At 44.3% G+C, this 17,413-nt stretch overlaps 1 protein-coding gene and 1 pseudogene across 1 annotated transcript; both read left to right on the top strand.

Moving 5' to 3' along the window:
- Positions 1–2,097: 2,097 nt before the first annotated feature.
- LOC144366225 (large ribosomal subunit protein mL45-like) lies at positions 2,098–2,982 on the top strand (annotated as a pseudogene).
- Positions 2,983–9,288: 6,306 nt separating this feature from the next.
- Positions 9,289–12,021, top strand: LOC144366223 (protein FAM25A-like). Its single transcript, XM_078020081.1, has 4 exons — positions 9,289–9,489; positions 10,082–10,144; positions 10,487–10,549; positions 11,841–12,021. The coding sequence occupies exons 1-4, from the start codon at positions 9,417–9,419 to the stop codon at positions 11,945–11,947; spliced, it is 306 nt and encodes a 101-aa protein (XP_077876207.1). The 5' UTR covers positions 9,289–9,416; the 3' UTR covers positions 11,948–12,021.
- Positions 12,022–17,413: the final 5,392 nt, after the last annotated feature.

Raw genomic sequence — 17,413 nt, 5'->3', positions numbered from 1 at the left:
AAATGCATGGTAAGGTCATAAAGGGTTTTTAAATCACTTTAGGGTCCTTCTTTAGACTCACTTAAGAAATCAAATGGTGGCAGTTAATCTGTAGAAAAAAGGAAGAAGCTATTTGTAAAACACATCATGAGCAAAGCATTAATGGGACTAACAGACAGGGTCCACTGAGGTTGATGTGAAGTTAGAAATTTTGGCTATAAGTGTCTCCAAGTGTCTGGGAAAGAAGACACCTTTAGTAGTGCAGGCGCAGTAAGGTAACTACTGACCGGTTACTGACCCCAGTGTCCACATTAACATGGGATTGACTTGTAGATGAAGCCCTCCTAAATAGGATGGCCACCATGACAGTTCTGGAGAGGACCAACTAAGTCAAAACCCCACCACCCGATGTGAAGAAGTTAAACACCTGGTTGGAGAATGTTGCTGAAGGGGGACCCGAGTTTTCAAGTCAACCATGAAACAGTACTAAATTTGGAGACAGCATTGGCTCCTGTCTGGTTCTCTGCTCAGAGATGCCCCCATCCCCTGCCCTGAGAGTGCTCTCTGCTTGAGCCTCATCCAGCTTTTACTTTTTTCACCTCACTTTCTCTTTACTTTCACTGATAATAAAGTTCTCTGCCATGGCTTTTGGTGTCTGAGTTTAAAGTTTCTTTTGACAGAACCAAAGATGCAAGGTTTGGAGTTTCATCTCCCTGCTTTCCTGTAAAAGGAAGCTTCATGCTGAAGTTCCAAGTCACCAAGCTGATACTCAGTGGATTGTCTGACCTGCCCAGTAATCAGGATTAGAGAGACTGCCAAGTTACCAAAGAGGCCAGTTTCAATTGGCATGGTGATGAAGGTGCCTCAGCCTTAATCCTCCCACAAAAAGGCAACCTAACATAATCTGGTTATTTTTAATGGGCGATGTGAGATGCTCTCTCATTGTAGATTTGATTTGTATTTCTCTGATGATTAATGATATTGAGCCTCTGATATTGAGCCTCTTTTCACATACGTATGTAGCTCTATTTTAAAATATTAACTATTTGCCAAAGTCTGGCTTCCTTCTTTGGAAATTCCAAGTATGGGTATGGGGGTCTTTCCTACTTTGTTTGCATGTGAATCATTTACTCCCAAATGATACACACGCAATGTTGCATTTCCTTATGACTCCATTTTTTCTTTGATTTAAAAATTTTGTTCCTTAATTACCTACTGTGGTATCCACTTTCTTGTGCTTCTTATCTGAAAATGTCTTCCTTTATTTCTTGCTTCCTTCCTCCCTCTCTTCCTCCCTCCCTTCCTACTTTCCTTCAATTCTTTCTTTTATGTGGTACTGGAGATTGAACCTGGGAATGCTCTACATTTGCAGCCCCCTCCCGAACCCCTTTTTTTAAAGGAACAGTCTCACTAGATTTCTGAAGCTGGTCTTGAATTTTCCACTCTTCCGCTTCTGCCTCCTGAATCTCTGAGATTACAGGCATGCACTACCATGCCCAGCATGTCTTATCTATATTTCTTCTAACTTACTCATGAATTATGTACATCCTACTACTCCTCTTGTTTGGCCATTTCATTTGAGAATTCTGGTATTCCTGACTTACAGTTTTCCTTCATAACTGCTACTGTTTATAAAGTGTCATCAGGTGTTTTAAAAATTCATGTTGGAAGGTTGTGTAATCATTTTCATGTGCCTTTTATGAAGTTAACTTGGCAATTGGATTTCCATATTTTTCTTGTTATTGCTGTTTGTATTTGGGATTGAACCCAGGAGTGCTTTATCAATGGGATATATCCCCAGCCCTTCTTTTTTTATTTTGAGAGATGGGGTCTCTCTAATTTGCTGGGGGCCTCACCAAGATCCCTAGATTGGCTTTAAACTTGTGATCCTCCTGACTCAGCCTTTCAAATTGCTGGGATGATAAACCTGTTCCACCATGGCCTGCTTGATAGAATATCTTCATGTGCAATGGAGCTTTTGTTTTCTTTCTCATATTTAAAAGCAGTGTGTTTTGACTACTAAGCCAGCTCCACCCTTTGCGCCTTCTCTCCTACCTCACACACTTCTTGCAGAGCCCCCATCCCAATGGCCTTTGCGTGAACAAAACGGCAGTCCCCATGCCTCAGAGGTTGTCTTGCTTATCCAAAGCTTAGGGATGGTGGTCTCAGCAGTCCCTCTTGATGACTCAGTCTATAGCTGTCATTCCAGTAAAAACTAAAGAACGTTTCACACCTCCTGCTTATGAACCCAAATACAAAACAGAAAAGGAGTTTATAGAACATGCCTGGAAAGCAGGATTGGTTATTCCCCAGAACGTTTGGACCAGCCCAGACATGTGGCCTGTACAGCTGGTATCTTTGATGCTTATGTTCCTCCTGAGGGTGATGCTCCAATGTCATCTCTTTCAATTGAAGGACTGAAAGAGAGAACTGAGCAATTGAAGAAAAATGCAGCACCACAATTGTCAATCCAGAAGATAAAAGAATTTGATGCCAATTTAAAACAGAGGCCTTCCCTGAAAAAGCTAAGGATTTCTTCATAGAAGCTCACCTTTGTCCAAACAACTCAGACCACACTTTGGTAACAGAACACTATTTTCTGGATTATGGTCTGGGACATGGAGTATAAGACTGTCTGCTGGGGCTTCCTGGAATCTTTAGAGCCAGCCCAGGTGGTGCAGGTTTGCTGCTAGAGTTTGGTGAACCAGAGCAACATGTGTGGTCCTCACTCACACACGGCAGACTCTAGCCATCTATGATCGGTTGGGGCGGTTGATGTATGGACAAGAATGTGCCAAGGATGTCTTGGGGTATATTGTGTTTGAAAAACACCTGCTAAACCCTATGGGAGCTGGAGAATGCATGGCAAGATTGTTCCCCCGTGGGCGCCCCCTAAGCAGCTCATCCTTAAGATGGTGATGATGGATTCCTGGCCTCCAGCAGGAACCTTGGGGAAAATGTGAAGAGGCACAAAGAGAGGACCATAAGTCGCAGCTAGCCTGATGACAAAAATGACTCTTGGGGTAAAACCCTGGTGATGATGATGCTGGACGTTGTGAAGCCATCCATCTCTTTCAGACCACCCCTGTTTCCTCCTGCCCTGCTTGGATCTTTTGAGCAGATTCATTGTTCAACCATGTCTGATGGCTGGGCCCAGGTGGTTGGCAAGTATGCATAGCCATGAACCCTTTTTCTTTTTAAAATCACATGTCTAAGGCTGGAGATGTGGCTTAAGAGGTAGCGCGCTGGCCTGGCATGCGTGCTGCCCAGGATCGATCCTCAGCACCACAAACAAACAAAGATGTTGTGTCCGCCAAATACTAAAAAATAAACATTAAAAAATTATCAAAAAAATCATATGTCTATTTTCTGAGTCTAGATGAGAGAAAATATGTTCCAGTGAACAAACATCTGATAGTTTTTTTTCACAGCAGAGACTGTGCGAGCTAATAGGCAACTTTCTTTTGTAATCACTGGGCAGAGATCAGAGTTTGAAATAAAATACTATCAGAATGTTGGACAAATTTTGGTGTTGTGCCTTGTGTTGACACTAACCTGTAAACCCAGTGACTTGGGGGCAAGAAGATTGTAAGTTTGAGGCCAGCCTGGGCAACTTAACAAGATCCTGTTTCATAACAACAACAACAACAACAAAAAAAAAAAAACATGAAAAGGACTAGAGATGTAGCTCAAAGGTAGAGTACCCCTGGTTTCAATTTTTTCTTTTTCTCTTTTCTCTTTTTTTGGGGGTGGGTTCCATATAATTTCCCCAGTTGAAATTCAACTTGGGGAATAGGCCAACCTTCAAGTGGAAGACAAGCCTAGTTGTGAGTGACCTGACTTCTAGGATATCCAGACTTGGAAGAATAATTAGTGTTTATAAAATTGTGTATCACTTAAGAGAGTCTTTTTCTCATAGAGTTACTTTCTGAATTAGCATTTATACTTTGTAGAAGTATATAAATATAAAGAAATAATTTATTCCTCAAAAAAAAATTAATTAAAAGCAGTACGTTTTGAGCCAGGCAGGCATGGTGTAACCTATGTTCCCAGCTGCGATGAAGGCTCAGCAGGAAGATCACAATTCTAGGATTTTGAGGCGAATCATGTACCATGTGAGTGACCCCCCATCTCAAAGAATACATATATAAAATGAAAGCATGGCTGGGTGCAAAGGCCAGTGGCACACACCTGTACTCCCAGCAGCTTGGGAGGCTAGGCAGGAGAGTCACAAGTTCAAAGCCAGCCTCAGCAACTAAGGCCCTATCTCTAAATAAATATAAAGAGGTGCTGGTTATATGGCTTATTGGGTTCAATTTCTGGTACAAAAAAAAAAGAATATAAAAAAATTAATGTATGTTTTTTGAAGTGAAGTTTAACAATTCATATCTATTGTGTGCTATTCTATTGCAAGAAAATTTCTGAAAAATGTACAATTTTCTGCTTAATTCAAAAGCTAAAGAGATTGGTGAGCTTTTTCTCAGGTTACAGTTTAAGACTTCATAAAGTACTGCTTGTGGTTAAATCATGTGTGTTCTGAAGGGCAGACGATGACACCCCAATCTTCTCACTATTTTACACCAGTGATGTTCACCCAAGCGCAGCTATGGCACTCTTCAATCTGGTCTTAGTAATCCTAGGCACAGTTTTGTAGCCCACTCCACATTTTGCTTACCAATAAACAAATATTTGGGGCAGGTTGTGGCTGTTGAACTGCTGGCATATTTGGCTCACACAGCATTCCACCAAGACAGAGGGCACATGTGTGGCCCCTGGGTAAAATGTCACTGGATGAGATTTCATGGAAAGCTTCAAGAGTTTTGTCTTTTGTGAAAGTTTCAGTGACAGCTGATGAAGGCTAAACCGGGACAGTGGTTGAAGGGGACAATTCTGCAAAAGACTCTGAGAAGAATTGTTCTTCTCTACCTCCTCCCTTCTCAACTTAAGGGTCCCAAATGCTAAAGCAATAGTGGATTTTCAGATGAGCAGGACATAGAGGAGACAATGGAAGAGAGAGATCTCCTCTAGACACTTGCAAGGTCTATAGATGTCCCAGTTTCTGAGTTTCTTAGCACTACTCAGCACAGACTGAACCCCTTGGGAGCTCACATAGACAAGGACCGTTTACTCATCTCAGTACCTTCCTTTTTCCAGGATTAGAGGCTCTCAAAAACAAAGACATGGACAAGTTTATGCTGTCTGTCTTGTTCCACTTAATTTATTTGTTTGCAGTCATAAGCATGTTGTTTATTTAGTTTTAAGTACATACCAAAGAAAGGATGCATTCATCTTAATCCTTTAACAAGATCTCATAGTTCATGAACCAAAGTCTTTACAGCAAGATTAGAATACAGAGTTCTGGTAAGCTGGGGTTGTGGCTCAGCAGTAGAACGCTCGCCTAGCATGCCTGAAGCCCTGGGTTAGATCCTCAACATCATATAAAAATAAATAAGTAAACCAAATAAAGGTATTGTGTCTAACCAATATATATATATATATATATATATATATATATATATATACTTTAAAAGAATACAGAGTTCTGGTTCCTCTCAGATTTAAAATAGACATGGTGAATATTTGATTTGTGGTATATATCATTATGCTTGGTATTTAGGTGCTCTCTTACTGAGGTCTAAATTAGTATGTTTCTTAAATGCCCTCTAAGTGGTCTTTTACCCAGAGTGTTTGCATTTGGAATCACCTTTCATGATAAAGTCAGTGTTCAAATAGGAAAGGAGAGAGAGAGAGAGAGAGAGAGAGAGAGAGAGAGAGAGAGAGAGAGAGAGAGAGAGAGAGAGAGAGAGAGAGAGAAAGAGAGAGAGATGAGCTACAGAGGGGCAGGTAGAGAAGAGGTGGAAAGAACTCCTCAGCTCCTCAGTTCTGTTCTGGGGAGTTTTCTGAGTCCTCTCCTCCTGGGAGTATGTGGCTGGCAACAGGGGAGACCCTCCCTCTGGTCCCTCCCCACTTCCTGTTCCTCCTCACTTCCCTGGCTTCCTGCACCTGAGCTGCTGGCCTCACCTGCCTCTGGGGTTTGCAATCTTCCTCTGTCCTCCTTCATCACAGTGAAGTGAGGATGTGGGGATGGTGGCATTCCTTTGCTTCTTCTGGTTGCTCCCTAGATTTGGAAGGAGACATGGGACCCTTTAGAATTTAACCACTGCCATGTTGCCACCAGACCTGGAAGTCTGGCAGGCGTTTTCCCTTTGCTCCGTTCACACACTGCTCCTCCCTGCCTGGCCCCCTCACCCTGACCCTGACTGGGATCAGCCCAGAGGGAACATCCTGGGAAAGTGGACAGGGGAGAAATAGTGATTCCCCAGGTACCTTCTTGCTGGGCATGGTTTGGGGGCAGCTTTGTTCCTCTAATCATGGTGGTGGTTCCTGTCTGCTGACCCTTTCTTTTATAGCTCCTTTTAGAGGCTGTGAAGGCCTCTCTTGCCCCTGTGGACCCAGGAGATAAAACTGCCACTACTGCTGCTCACTGGATGCTTCACCATTGCGCATTGGTCCCTAAGCCTGTTCCCATCTCCATAAACAGTCCCTTTACTCAAATTCTCGTTCAATGGGCCCTCTGATGGCCACCAGGAGCCTGCTTGTCTCATGGATGTATGAAGGTCATTATGCTGGGCATGTCTTCCCTTGGTCACTAAAGAGCCAAGAGTCCAGTATCTGGATGAGAGAGGATCCCGTGTGGCAGGGAGGGGTCAGTGAGTGCAGGATCTGTGGGCACAGCATATACTATGAGCTGAAATTCATGAAGCAGAAGTACGAGGAGGCCTAGGCAGAATGGACCATCACAAAACTTTTGATGTTTGTGAGAGCTATAGTCCCAACCACACAAGAAAATGGTGTGCTTAGCCAGACACTGCATTGTATGCCTGTAATTCCAGGGATGTGGGGGCCTCAGTCAGGAGGATTGCAAGTTCAAAGCCAGCCTCAGCAATTAAGCAACATCCTAAGCAATTTAGAAAATCCCTGTCTTGAATTAAAAAATAGAAGAGGCTGGGGATGAGGCTCAGTTGTTAAGCATATTTGGGTTCAATGCTTGCTACCAAAAAAAGTATTGAAAAATAAAACAAACAACTAAAAGTCATGCTTTAGACATTTGGGATAGCCTCGCCTAATTGAGTATTTAAAATAAACATTAAAAAATTGATAGTTGCTAAGGGACAAATTGCTCTTAGAAAATTTGACTCTCTGTGACCTGATGATTTAGCCTGTTGTTCCTTTGCCAGACTGAGTTATTGGGGAAATTCCCCTTGAAGTCTACTCCTGTCAACTCCAGGGTCTTCTGTCCAAGAGGAGGTGGACTTGACCTTCTGACTCAGGATATACTAGCATGGGTGCCTATTCTTTAGACCCTTCTCTTGGGGCTCTCTTCTAAGATGAGGCAGTGGTGGGTGGGCTTCACCTGAGTTATCTTCAACTTGCTCCAGACACTTGAAATTTGTCTGTTGCAGGAGATGTCTGAGTCAGCCCCTCAGAACAGAATCCATTCCTGGTTAACAGGGTCACTAGAGAAGGATTCAGCCTCTGGGGTGCAATGTAGGGGCACATGTGTTGGGGTGGGAGCACAGGGGCAGGTTATTGATAGAGCTGGGAAACCAAGGGGGACTAGACCCAGGCCAGAGCAGAAGGGACTGGTGTCCGCATCCATCTTTGGAAGTTTGGTTTCTTGCCTTTTCTCCATCAGGCATTTGGAACCTGTCTCTAGGCAAAGGGCCATTGAGTGTCCTCACTGAAGTGGTCACCCTGAAGCAGTGTATTAAAGAGGGACAGGATCTCCTGGACAGGAGGGGATGTGGAGGGCCAGCAGTGTCTGAGAGGGAGGGAAAAGGCAGCTGTTCAAAGAGGCTGCAGTGGGCAGGGCTCCAGGCAGGCTCCTGTGGACAGAGCCCTGCTGAGGGGCTGAGCTCTGAGGAGGGTCTGTCAGGGCTGGTGGGTCCTGAGAGGGGATCTCTGCCAAGCACACTAGCTGGGGCTTGTGGGGTGGGGTCTGGAAGCGGGTGGGTATCACTTCTCAGGGGAGGGGCAGAGAGGACCACTGTGGAGGTGAGAGTCACACAACCTCCAAGGAATCAGAGAAGGGTGTGATGGGTCCAGGGAGCATCCTCATGTGTCCTCTGCCCCATTCCCATCAGCTTCCCTGGCTCCCGACCTCCACTACCTTTGCCCTGGGTGGCCTCTGGCACTGGAACAAGGGCAGCATAGGGTCATCTGGACCTGCTTAAGCTCCACAGTCCCCACCTCATGGTTCTTCCCAGGTCTCCGGGTCACAGGTATCTACTTGGATAACTTGCAAGTGGAGAATTATTGTAATCCTTTTGTTAACGAGGCCTCTTTCAAATTGTTTAAGCCTTGATCCACCTGTGCCCAAGGGAGGTGGCAGTGATACGTGTGGGGCGGAGGCCTCAGGATCCTGAGGTGCTGTTGCCCACAACATTCTCGACCCACCCCAGGGAGACTGGTCTTAGCTCAGAGCTCTCCCAGCAACTTGGCCTGTGCCATGTGTGATGTTTAAGGAGCAGTAAAGCTGCTTTCTGTGGAATTCCAGCTAGGTCCAGAGAACCTCCTGGGTCTACTCTAGGACCTGGAATGTGACTTTCTGACCTTGCAGAATCTTTCCTACAGACTGATCCCCAAATGCATAGAGGTTCCAGGATTCTTCCACATGCTGGCTGCCCCAGTACTGGGCCGCTCAGGAGCATGAGTGAATGATAGTCAGCTGACTAGAAAGTCAGGGTGACTACCTGGCTCAATGCAGTTACCTTCTCTATTTGCAGAGCCCAGGTCCTTAAGAATAGGAAAGGCATTGGTGACCACTCCTTAGTTTTTAAATATTTTTTGTACTTGCTGATGGACTTTTGTTTTTATTGGTTTCTATGTGGTGCTGAGAATTGAGCTCAGTACCTCACACATGCTAGGCTAGTGCTATACCTGTGACTACAACCCCAGCCAGCCGACCACTGTTGTGTGCCTATCCTCAGGGGATACCTAAGTCCCCACAGCCCTAGAATCTCCAAAATCCTGGCTAGGTTACACTGGGAACCTTGAATAGCAGACTGGGCAGCCTGGGCAGTTTCACCAGCTGCATACCAGGGGCTGAGCTGGTAGGTCCTTGTCTCCGAGCACTCAGGGCCCTGGCTAGGCTGACATCTCTTACTCAGCTTCAGCCCTGACCCCTGTCCTTCTGCTGCACAGGGTTGCTAGGACATGGGTGGGGGCACTGTGGGGTGTCTCACTGCAAGAGGTGCTTGACTAGCACTGGCATGCCCCACCCAGCCTCTTCCTCTAGCTGCCCTCTCCAGTGACTCATCTGCCCAGCCTCCTACAGGTCAGGTGAGGGTTTGGTGCTTAGTGAGACATCAGAGGCCTGTATAAAAGCACACTGGTTCAGTCCCCAGCATCCGTCTGTCACTGCCTGCTGTTGCACAATGCTGGGACTCCTGGGGCAAATAGCGGCTGACAACCTGGCCCGTCGCACTGAAAAGGCCACTGAGGCAGCTGGTAAGGACCTAGGGCTTCTTTCCCCCCATGTGGGGTCAGGGCAGGTTTGACTGGGCCTGTCCCAAGCTGATCCAAGGAATCAGGTCAGGCCTTGCGGCCCACTGAGGGCCCATTGGGAACCCTGGCCTATCACCCCACCAGGAGAGATGGAGCTATGGGGTGCAGATGCTGGGGTGGGCAGTTTAGGGTGGAGCCCCCAGAGCCTCACTGCCCCAAGCAGCCCTCTCTACCTTTAGGGCCTAATCCAGGATTCGTGGTAGAAGAGAGGCCAGGCCAGATGAGGCTCCTGGGGACAGGTGAGGAACACAGGTGCTGAGTGGTCAGCTGGCAGTTTAGATGTTTTTCTCTGAAGACCTGGGAGACCTTCTGTGTCACAACTGCCTGTTCTCAGTCCCTGCCAGACTGAGGAGCATGGAGGGCCCTGTGTCCTCATCGGGCTTCCTCAGCTCCCTTTCAGAAGCCAGGCCCTTCCGTGCCAGCCTGAATTGGATGGGGGTGGCATCCTGGAGCTTCACCCTGGGTGTCCAGAGGTGCTGGGAAGGGAAGCAGGCTTGCATGGTGGCCCCACTCTGAACTGGTCTCCTTTTTTCAGTTGATGCTGTGGGGGAAGCGGTGAAGGACGTGGTGGAGCACACCACTCAGGATGGACAGCAAGGTACTGAGGGCTGGGGTTGGGGGGTGGGGCAGAGGGAAGGAGGGAAGGAGAGAAGGAAGGAAAGGAAGTAAAGAGGAGAAAAAAGAGAGAAAGTGGGAAGGAGGGAAGGAGAGAAGGAAGGGCTGGGAATGTAGCTCAGGGGTAGAGAGCATGGAGGGCTCTGTGTCCTCAATGGGCTTCCTCAGCTCCCTTTCAGCAGCCAGGCCCTTCTGTGCCAGCCTGAATTGGCTGGGGGTGGCATCCTCGAGATCCACCCTGGGTTTCCAGAGGTGCTGGGAAGGGAAGCAGGCTTGTATGGTGACTTTGTCTCTGAATTTGTCTGAACTGGTCTCCTTTTATCAGTTGATGCTGTGGGGGAAGTGGTGGAGGACGTGGAGGAGCACACCAATGAGCATGAAGATCCAGGTACTGAGGGCTGGGGTTGGGGATGGGGCAGAAGGAAGGAGGGAAGGAAGGAAGGAAGGTAAGAGGAGAAGAAAGAAAGTTGGAAGGAGAGAAAGACAGAATGAAGGGCTGGGGAATGTAGCTCAGGGCTAGAGAGCTTGCCTAGCCTGCATGAGGTCTGGGATGCAATTTTCAGCATTCAGGATGAAACCAAAAAAGAACAAGTCCAGCATATAGTGGCGTATACCTACCATCCCAGCCACTGAGACTGAAGCAAGATGATTGTCAATTTGAGGCTAGCCTAGGCAACTTATGGAGATCCTATCACAACATCAAAGTAAAAGGGGTTGAAGATGTAGCTCAGCTATAGAACATCCCAGGGTTCAATTCCTATTTCTGTGAAAACAACAACAACAACAAACCCCTAAAAGTTGAAGAGATGGAGGACAGGATGAAGAAGAAAAGCTAGGTGGGGCCAACACTTCCTTGCCCAACAAGGTCACCATCCCAACCCCCTTTTTGCATCCTTTCTGTTGGTGTGCAGTTATCTCTGAGTTTGATCATCAGTTCAGACTAATCCTTGTGTTAGGGTTCCACCCAGATAGTCTTCTCTGTAGAATATTAACACCAGGTCACAAAAGACCATGTGGCAGCACACTGGGACAAAACATTTAAGATATAAAATGATAAGCCCTGTGCAGTGGTGCTCATCTATACTCCCAGCCACTTGGGAAGCTGAGGCACAAGGATTGTAAATCCAAGGCCAGCCTGGGAAACTTCGTGAGACTGTCTCAAAATAAAACAAACAGGACTGGGGGTGCAGTTCAGTGGTAGGGCACTTGCCCAGCATGCAGTAAGCCCTGGGTGCAATCCACAGTACCACATACACACAAAAGCCACAGACAGAGGCAAAATATTTATAATAGAAATGATAATCTGGCCTAACAACCCAATATAAAAAAGAGGAAAAGATACAAACACAAAAATGAAGAATAAATAGCCAGTATACCCATGAGCAGATACTCAGTCTCATTCAAACTGAACAAAGGCAGGTTGTTGGGGATATAAACCAAATTTGTTTTGTGGTACTGAGGACTGAATCCAGGGCCTTGTGCATGCTGGGTCAGCATCTACCCCTGAGCTACAACCCCAGCCCCAGGAGGACCAGGTTTGAATTTATTCTGCCTCTGCCCCATGGGATGTGTCCAGGGTTGCTCCTGTCAGACTGCCACATCCCCCTGCCTCTGCAGGTGACATGCTGAGCACAGCAAGGGGTTCACTCTAACCTTTTCTCTGTTTTTCTTCCTGATAGCCCTTGATGAAGCCATAGCGGTTATCCTAGAGAGGAGAGAGAAAGTGTTGAAGGAAGCCCTTGAGAAGGTGCTCAAGCCTGTCACAGATGCTGTCACCACACAATAGAGGGCCTGGGCACACCAGGACAGTGAGCCTGTTGGCTATCCTCTCTGAATCTCAATAAAAAGCCATGCAATGTGCTCCCTGAGTTCTTGATTTGTTGCTCTTTGAATGGGAACACTAGGCAAAGTTTTTGTTTGGGTGCTGGATCCTGAACCCAGGGCCTCACACTTGCTGAGCATGCACCCTAGCACTGCAGGGCACCTCCAGTCTCTGACAAGGTATTTTTAGGCTTTCTTGTAAGTCCACTAGAGAACACACCAGCATGGCAAGCACCTGCCAGTGGGTCAGGTCGTTTTGTAGGATGAGTCACATTATGCATCAGATACTTCTCTGGTTTCTCCTGTCAGTTGGCAGCTTTCCTGGCCCTCTCCCTGGTACTGGGGAGTGAACTCAGTGGAGCTTTGCCACTGAACTACATCCCCAAACCTTTGCATCTTTTATTTTTAGTAAAGATCTTAAATGCCAGGCTGGACTTGGACTGTGATCCCCCTCTTCCAGGAGCATCGGGAGTAGATTTGATGACAGGCATGTGCCACCACTGTGCCTGAGCAGCAAGCTGTTCCATTGTTATCTGTGCTCTCTCCCTCCTTCCTTCTGCACCACCTCACTCATGCTAACCTGTGTTCTACCACGAGCTCCCCTTCCATCCTAGGCTCTGAGAAAACACTGTTTCCCCAGAAACTACAGTTTTCCGATACCTGGATGCTTCAAATACCCCTAGAGGAATGACCTGTATTTGTCTTGCATGTTGTCTGGGTCTTGTTCTTGCAGGACTCAAGGAGAACAACAGACCAATCAGATTAAAATGTAGGCAGGGAAGACTCCCCACTCTGCTCCTTCATGATCTACAAGAGTCTCCGACAAGCATTCTTGTTGTTTAGTTGTGGAACCAGGTCAAAAAGGCCCTGAGTCCACTGTTGATTGGCCCTAGCAGCTGCTTATGAATCTCCAGTGGGGCCTTGTGTGAGGTCCATTTGTCGATAGCAGTCAGTATTGCACATGTGTAAAAGCATGGAGCTTGAAGTTTTGGCCTACAAAAGAGGAAATGATGTGTAAAAATGGAGCTGGGAGCAGTTTGTTCTTTGGAAGTAGAAGAAAGTGTGCTATGATCCAAGAAGGAATTAGTTGCTTACTATATTTCTGGTCTTTTCTAGAGTGGGCCTCACAAATTTCTGAATGGCCCTGGAATATCCAAAGTTTCAGCATTGGAACTGTCCAGCTAGAGTTGGGCATTATATCTCAGTTTGGTTCCTGATGACGTCCCCTTTGTAAAACCTAAGCTGAGACGGCCATAATTCTTGTGGTGGCAGCGTAAACTGGAACACCTTCTGTGAATGGCGGTCGGTTTTTCGGACTTTTTTCTTTCAGGTTTGCATAGGTACCCACAGTGCCCAAAAGGGCTCACACAGATTTACTGGAGCATGTTTGTAATAGTGAGAGGTTGTTGGCCCCTAAAATGCTAGTCAGCTATCACATGGATGGCCAGTGATGCTGTTTATTAGGTGTGTCACACATAACATGGAGTTTAATTCTACTGTATTAAAAATTCCTTAGCTTAAAACATGGGACCCAGGTCCACATGGCCATCAACTGGGATTGGACAACAAATACTGCATAGGTTTGAAATGGAATACTCTGTGACTAACAAAAATGAGGGATAATACATATATACCATGAGTCTGTATCCAAGTATCAAGAAGTGTTAAATATATATGTAGAATATGTTCATTTGATAAAGCAAAAATAATTGTATAAGGAAAAGCTGATAGTATTTATAGAGTAATTTTTTGTTTTACTTCCATCTCTCATTTTCTTTTTTTTTTATTGTTGGTTGTTCAAAACATTACATAGTTCTTAATACATCATATTTCACAGTTTGATTCAAGCGGGTTATGAACTCCCAACTTTACCCCGTATACAGATTGCTGTATCACATCAGTTACCCTTCCATTGATTGACATATTGCCTTCCTAGTGTCTGATGTATTCTGCTGTCAGTTCTATTCTCTACTATCCCCCCACCCCTCCCCTCCCCTCCCCTTTTCTCTCTCTACCCCTTCTACTGTAAATCATTTCTTCCATTTGTATTATCTTGTCTTACCCCTCCTTTCCTCTTATATATCATTTTGTATAACCCTGAGGATCACCTTCCATTTCCATGCGATTTCCCTTCTCACTCCCTTTTCCTCCCACCTCTCATCCCCGTTTAATGTAAATCTTCTTCTCAAGCTCTTCATCCCTACCCTGTCCTTGTTTACTCCCCTTATATCAAAGGGGTCATTTGGTATTTGTTTTTTAAAGATTGACTAGCTTCACTTAGCATAATCTGCTCTAATGCCATCCATTTCCCTCCAAATTCTATGATTTTGTCATTTTTTAATGCAGAGTAATACTCCATTGTGTATAAATGCCACATTTTTTTTATCCATTCATCTATTGAAGGGCATCTAGGCTGATTCCACAATCTTGCTATCGTGAATTGTGCTGCTATGAACATGGATGTAGCAGTGTCCCTGTAGCATGCTCTTATTAGGTCTTTAGGGAATAGACCGAGAAGGGCAATAGCTGGGTCAAACGGTGGTTCCATTCCCAGCTTTCCAAGAAATCTCCATACTGCTTTCCAAATTGGCTGCACCAATTTGCAGTCCCACCAGCAATGAACAAGAGTGCCCTTTTCCCCGCATCCTCTCCAGCACTTATTGTTGTTTGACTTCCTAATGGCTGCCAATTTTACTGGAGTGAGATGGTATCTTAGGGTAGTTTTGATTTGCATTTCTCTGACTGCTAGCGATGGTGAGCATTTTTTCATGTACTTATTGATTGATTGTATGTCCTCCTCTGAGAACTGTCTGTTCAGGTCCTTGGCCCATTTATTGATTGGGTTATTTGTTATCTTATTGTCTAATTTTTTGAGTTCTTTGTATATTCTGGTTATTAGGGCTCTATCTGAAGTGTGTGGATTAAAGATTTGTTCCCAGGATGTATGCTCCCTGTTTATCTCTCTTATTGTTTCTTTTGCTGAGAAAAAACTTTTTAGTTTGAGTAAGTCCCATTTGTTGATTCTAGTTGTTAACTCCTGGGCTATGGGTGTCCTATTGAGGAATTTGGGGCCCGATCCCACAGTATGTAGATCATAACCAACTTTTTCTTCTATCAGATGCCGTGTCTCTGATTTAATATCAAGCTCCTTGATCCATTTTGAGTTAACTTTTGTGCATGGCGAGAGATAGGGATTCAGATTCATTTTGATGCAAATGGATTTCCAGTTTTCCCAGCACCACTTTGAAGATGCTATCCTTCCTCCATTGCATGCTTTTAGCCCCTTTATAAAATATAAGATAGTTGTAGTTTTGTGGATTGGTTACTGTGTCCTCTATTCTGTACCATTGGTCCACCCGTCTGTTTTGGTACCAGTACCATGCTGTTTTTGTTACTATTGCTCTGTAGTATAGTTTGAAGTCTGGTATCGCTATACCGCCTGATTCACACTTCCTGCTTAGCATTGTTTTTGCTATTCTGGGTCTTTTATTATTCCATATGAATTTCATGATTCTTTTATCTATTTCTACAAGAAATGCTGTTGGGATTTTGATTGGCATTGCATTGAACTTATAGAGAACTTTTGGTAGTATCGCCATTTTGATGATGTTAGTTCTGCCTATCATGAGCAGGGTATATTTTTCCATCTTCTAAGGTCTTCTTCTATATCTTTCTTTAGGGTTCTGTAATTTTTATTATATAAATCTTTCACCTCTTTTGTTAGGTTGATTCCCAAGTATTTTATTTTTTGGGGGGATATTGTGAATGGAGTAGTTGTCCTCATTTCCGTTTCAGAGGATTTGTCGCTGATATACAGGAATGCCTTTGATTTATGCGTGTTGATCTTATATCCTGCCACTTTGCTGAATTCATTTATTAGCTCTAATAGCTTCTTTGTAGACCCTTTTGGGTCTGCTAGGTATAGAATCATATCATCTGCAAATAGTGATAATTTAAGTTCTTCTTTTCCTATTTTTATGCTTTTAATTTCTTCCGTCTGTCTAATTGCTCTGGCCAGTGTTTCGAGGACTATGTTGAACAGAAGTGGTGAGAGAGGGCATCCCTGTCTTGTACCAGATCTTAGAGGGAATGCCTTCAATTTTTCTCCATTCAGAATGATGCTGGCCTGTGGCTTATCATAGATTGCTTTTACAATGTTGAGGTATGTTCCAGTTATCCCTCATTTTTCTAGAGTTTTGAACATAAAGGGATGCTGTATTTTGTCGAAGGCTTTTTCTGCATCTATCGAGATGATCATATGGTTCTTATTTTTAAGTCTATTGATGTGGTGAATAACATTTATTGATTTCCGTATATTGAACCAGCCTTGCATCCCAGGGATGAATCCTACTTGATCATGGTGTATAATTTTTTTGATATGTATTTGAATCCGATTTGCCAGAATTTTATTGAGGATTTTTGCGTCAAGGTTCGTTAGAGATATTGGTCTGTAGTTTTCTTTCTTTGAAGTGTCTTTGTCTGGTTTCGGAATCAGGGTGATGTTGGCCTCATAGAATGAATTTGGAAGTTCTCTGTATACCCATCCGGTCCTGGGCTTTTCTTAGTTGGTAATCTTTTGATGCTTTCTTCTATTTCCTCTATTGTTATTGGTCTGTTTAGGTTGTCTATATCCTCCTGACTCAATCTGGGCAGATCATAAGACTTAAGGAATTTATCTATGCCTTCACTATCTTCTATTTTATTGGAGTATAAGGATTCAATTAATTTCTGATTATCTTCTGTATTTCTGAAGTGTCTGTTGTGATATTGCCTTTTTCATCCCGTATGTTAGTAATTTGAGTTCTCTCTCTTCTTCTCTTCGTTAGCATGGCTAAGGGTCTGTCAATTTTATTTATTTTTTCAAGGAACCAACTTTCAGTTTTGTCAATTTTTTCAATTGTTTCTTTTGTTTCAATTTCATTAATTTCAGCTCTGATTTTAATTATTTCTTGCCTTCTACTTCTTTTGCTGTTGTTTTGCTCTTCTTTTTCTAGGATTTTGAGATGAAGTATGAGATCATTTATTTGTTGTTTTTTTCTTTTTTTGAGGAATGAACTCCAAGCAATGAATTTTCCTCTTAGAACTGCTTTCAATGTGTCCCATAGATTCCGATATGTTGTGTCTGTGTTTTCATTTAACTCTAGGAAGTTTTTAATTTCCTCCTTGATGTCTTCTAAAACCCATTGATCATTCAGCAACCTATTGTTCATTCTCCAAGTGATGCTTGATTTTTCCTTCCTTCTTTTATCATTGATTTTCAGTTTTATTCCATTATGATCAGATAAGATGCATGGTATTATCTCCACCCCTTTATATTGTCTAAGAGTTGCCCTGTGACATAATATATGGTCTATTTTTGAGAAGGTTCCATGTGCTGCTGAGAAAAAAGTGTAACTACTTGATGTTGGGTGTTATAGTCTATATATGTCAA

This window comes from Ictidomys tridecemlineatus, chromosome 1, assembly GCF_052094955.1.
Source record: "Ictidomys tridecemlineatus isolate mIctTri1 chromosome 1, mIctTri1.hap1, whole genome shotgun sequence".
NCBI classification, from domain to species: domain Eukaryota; kingdom Metazoa; phylum Chordata; class Mammalia; order Rodentia; family Sciuridae; genus Ictidomys; species Ictidomys tridecemlineatus.
Note: the sequence above shows the minus strand (reverse complement) of the source record. Positions and strands in the feature narration are given on the sequence as shown.

What these genes read in the sequence shown, in the direction of transcription:
- LOC144366223 (XM_078020081.1), top strand. Translation starts at nt 9,417, where the DNA reads ATGCTGGGACTCCTGGGGCAAATAGCGGCTGACAACCTGGCCCGTCGC. An exon ending in AAAGGCCACTGAGGCAGCTG is followed by an intron (nt 9,490 to 10,081) that starts GTAAGGACCTAG and finishes TCCTTTTTTCAG; the next exon opens with TTGATGCTGTGGGGGAAGCG. An exon ending in CACTCAGGATGGACAGCAAG is followed by an intron (nt 10,145 to 10,486) that starts GTACTGAGGGCT and finishes TCCTTTTATCAG; the next exon opens with TTGATGCTGTGGGGGAAGTG.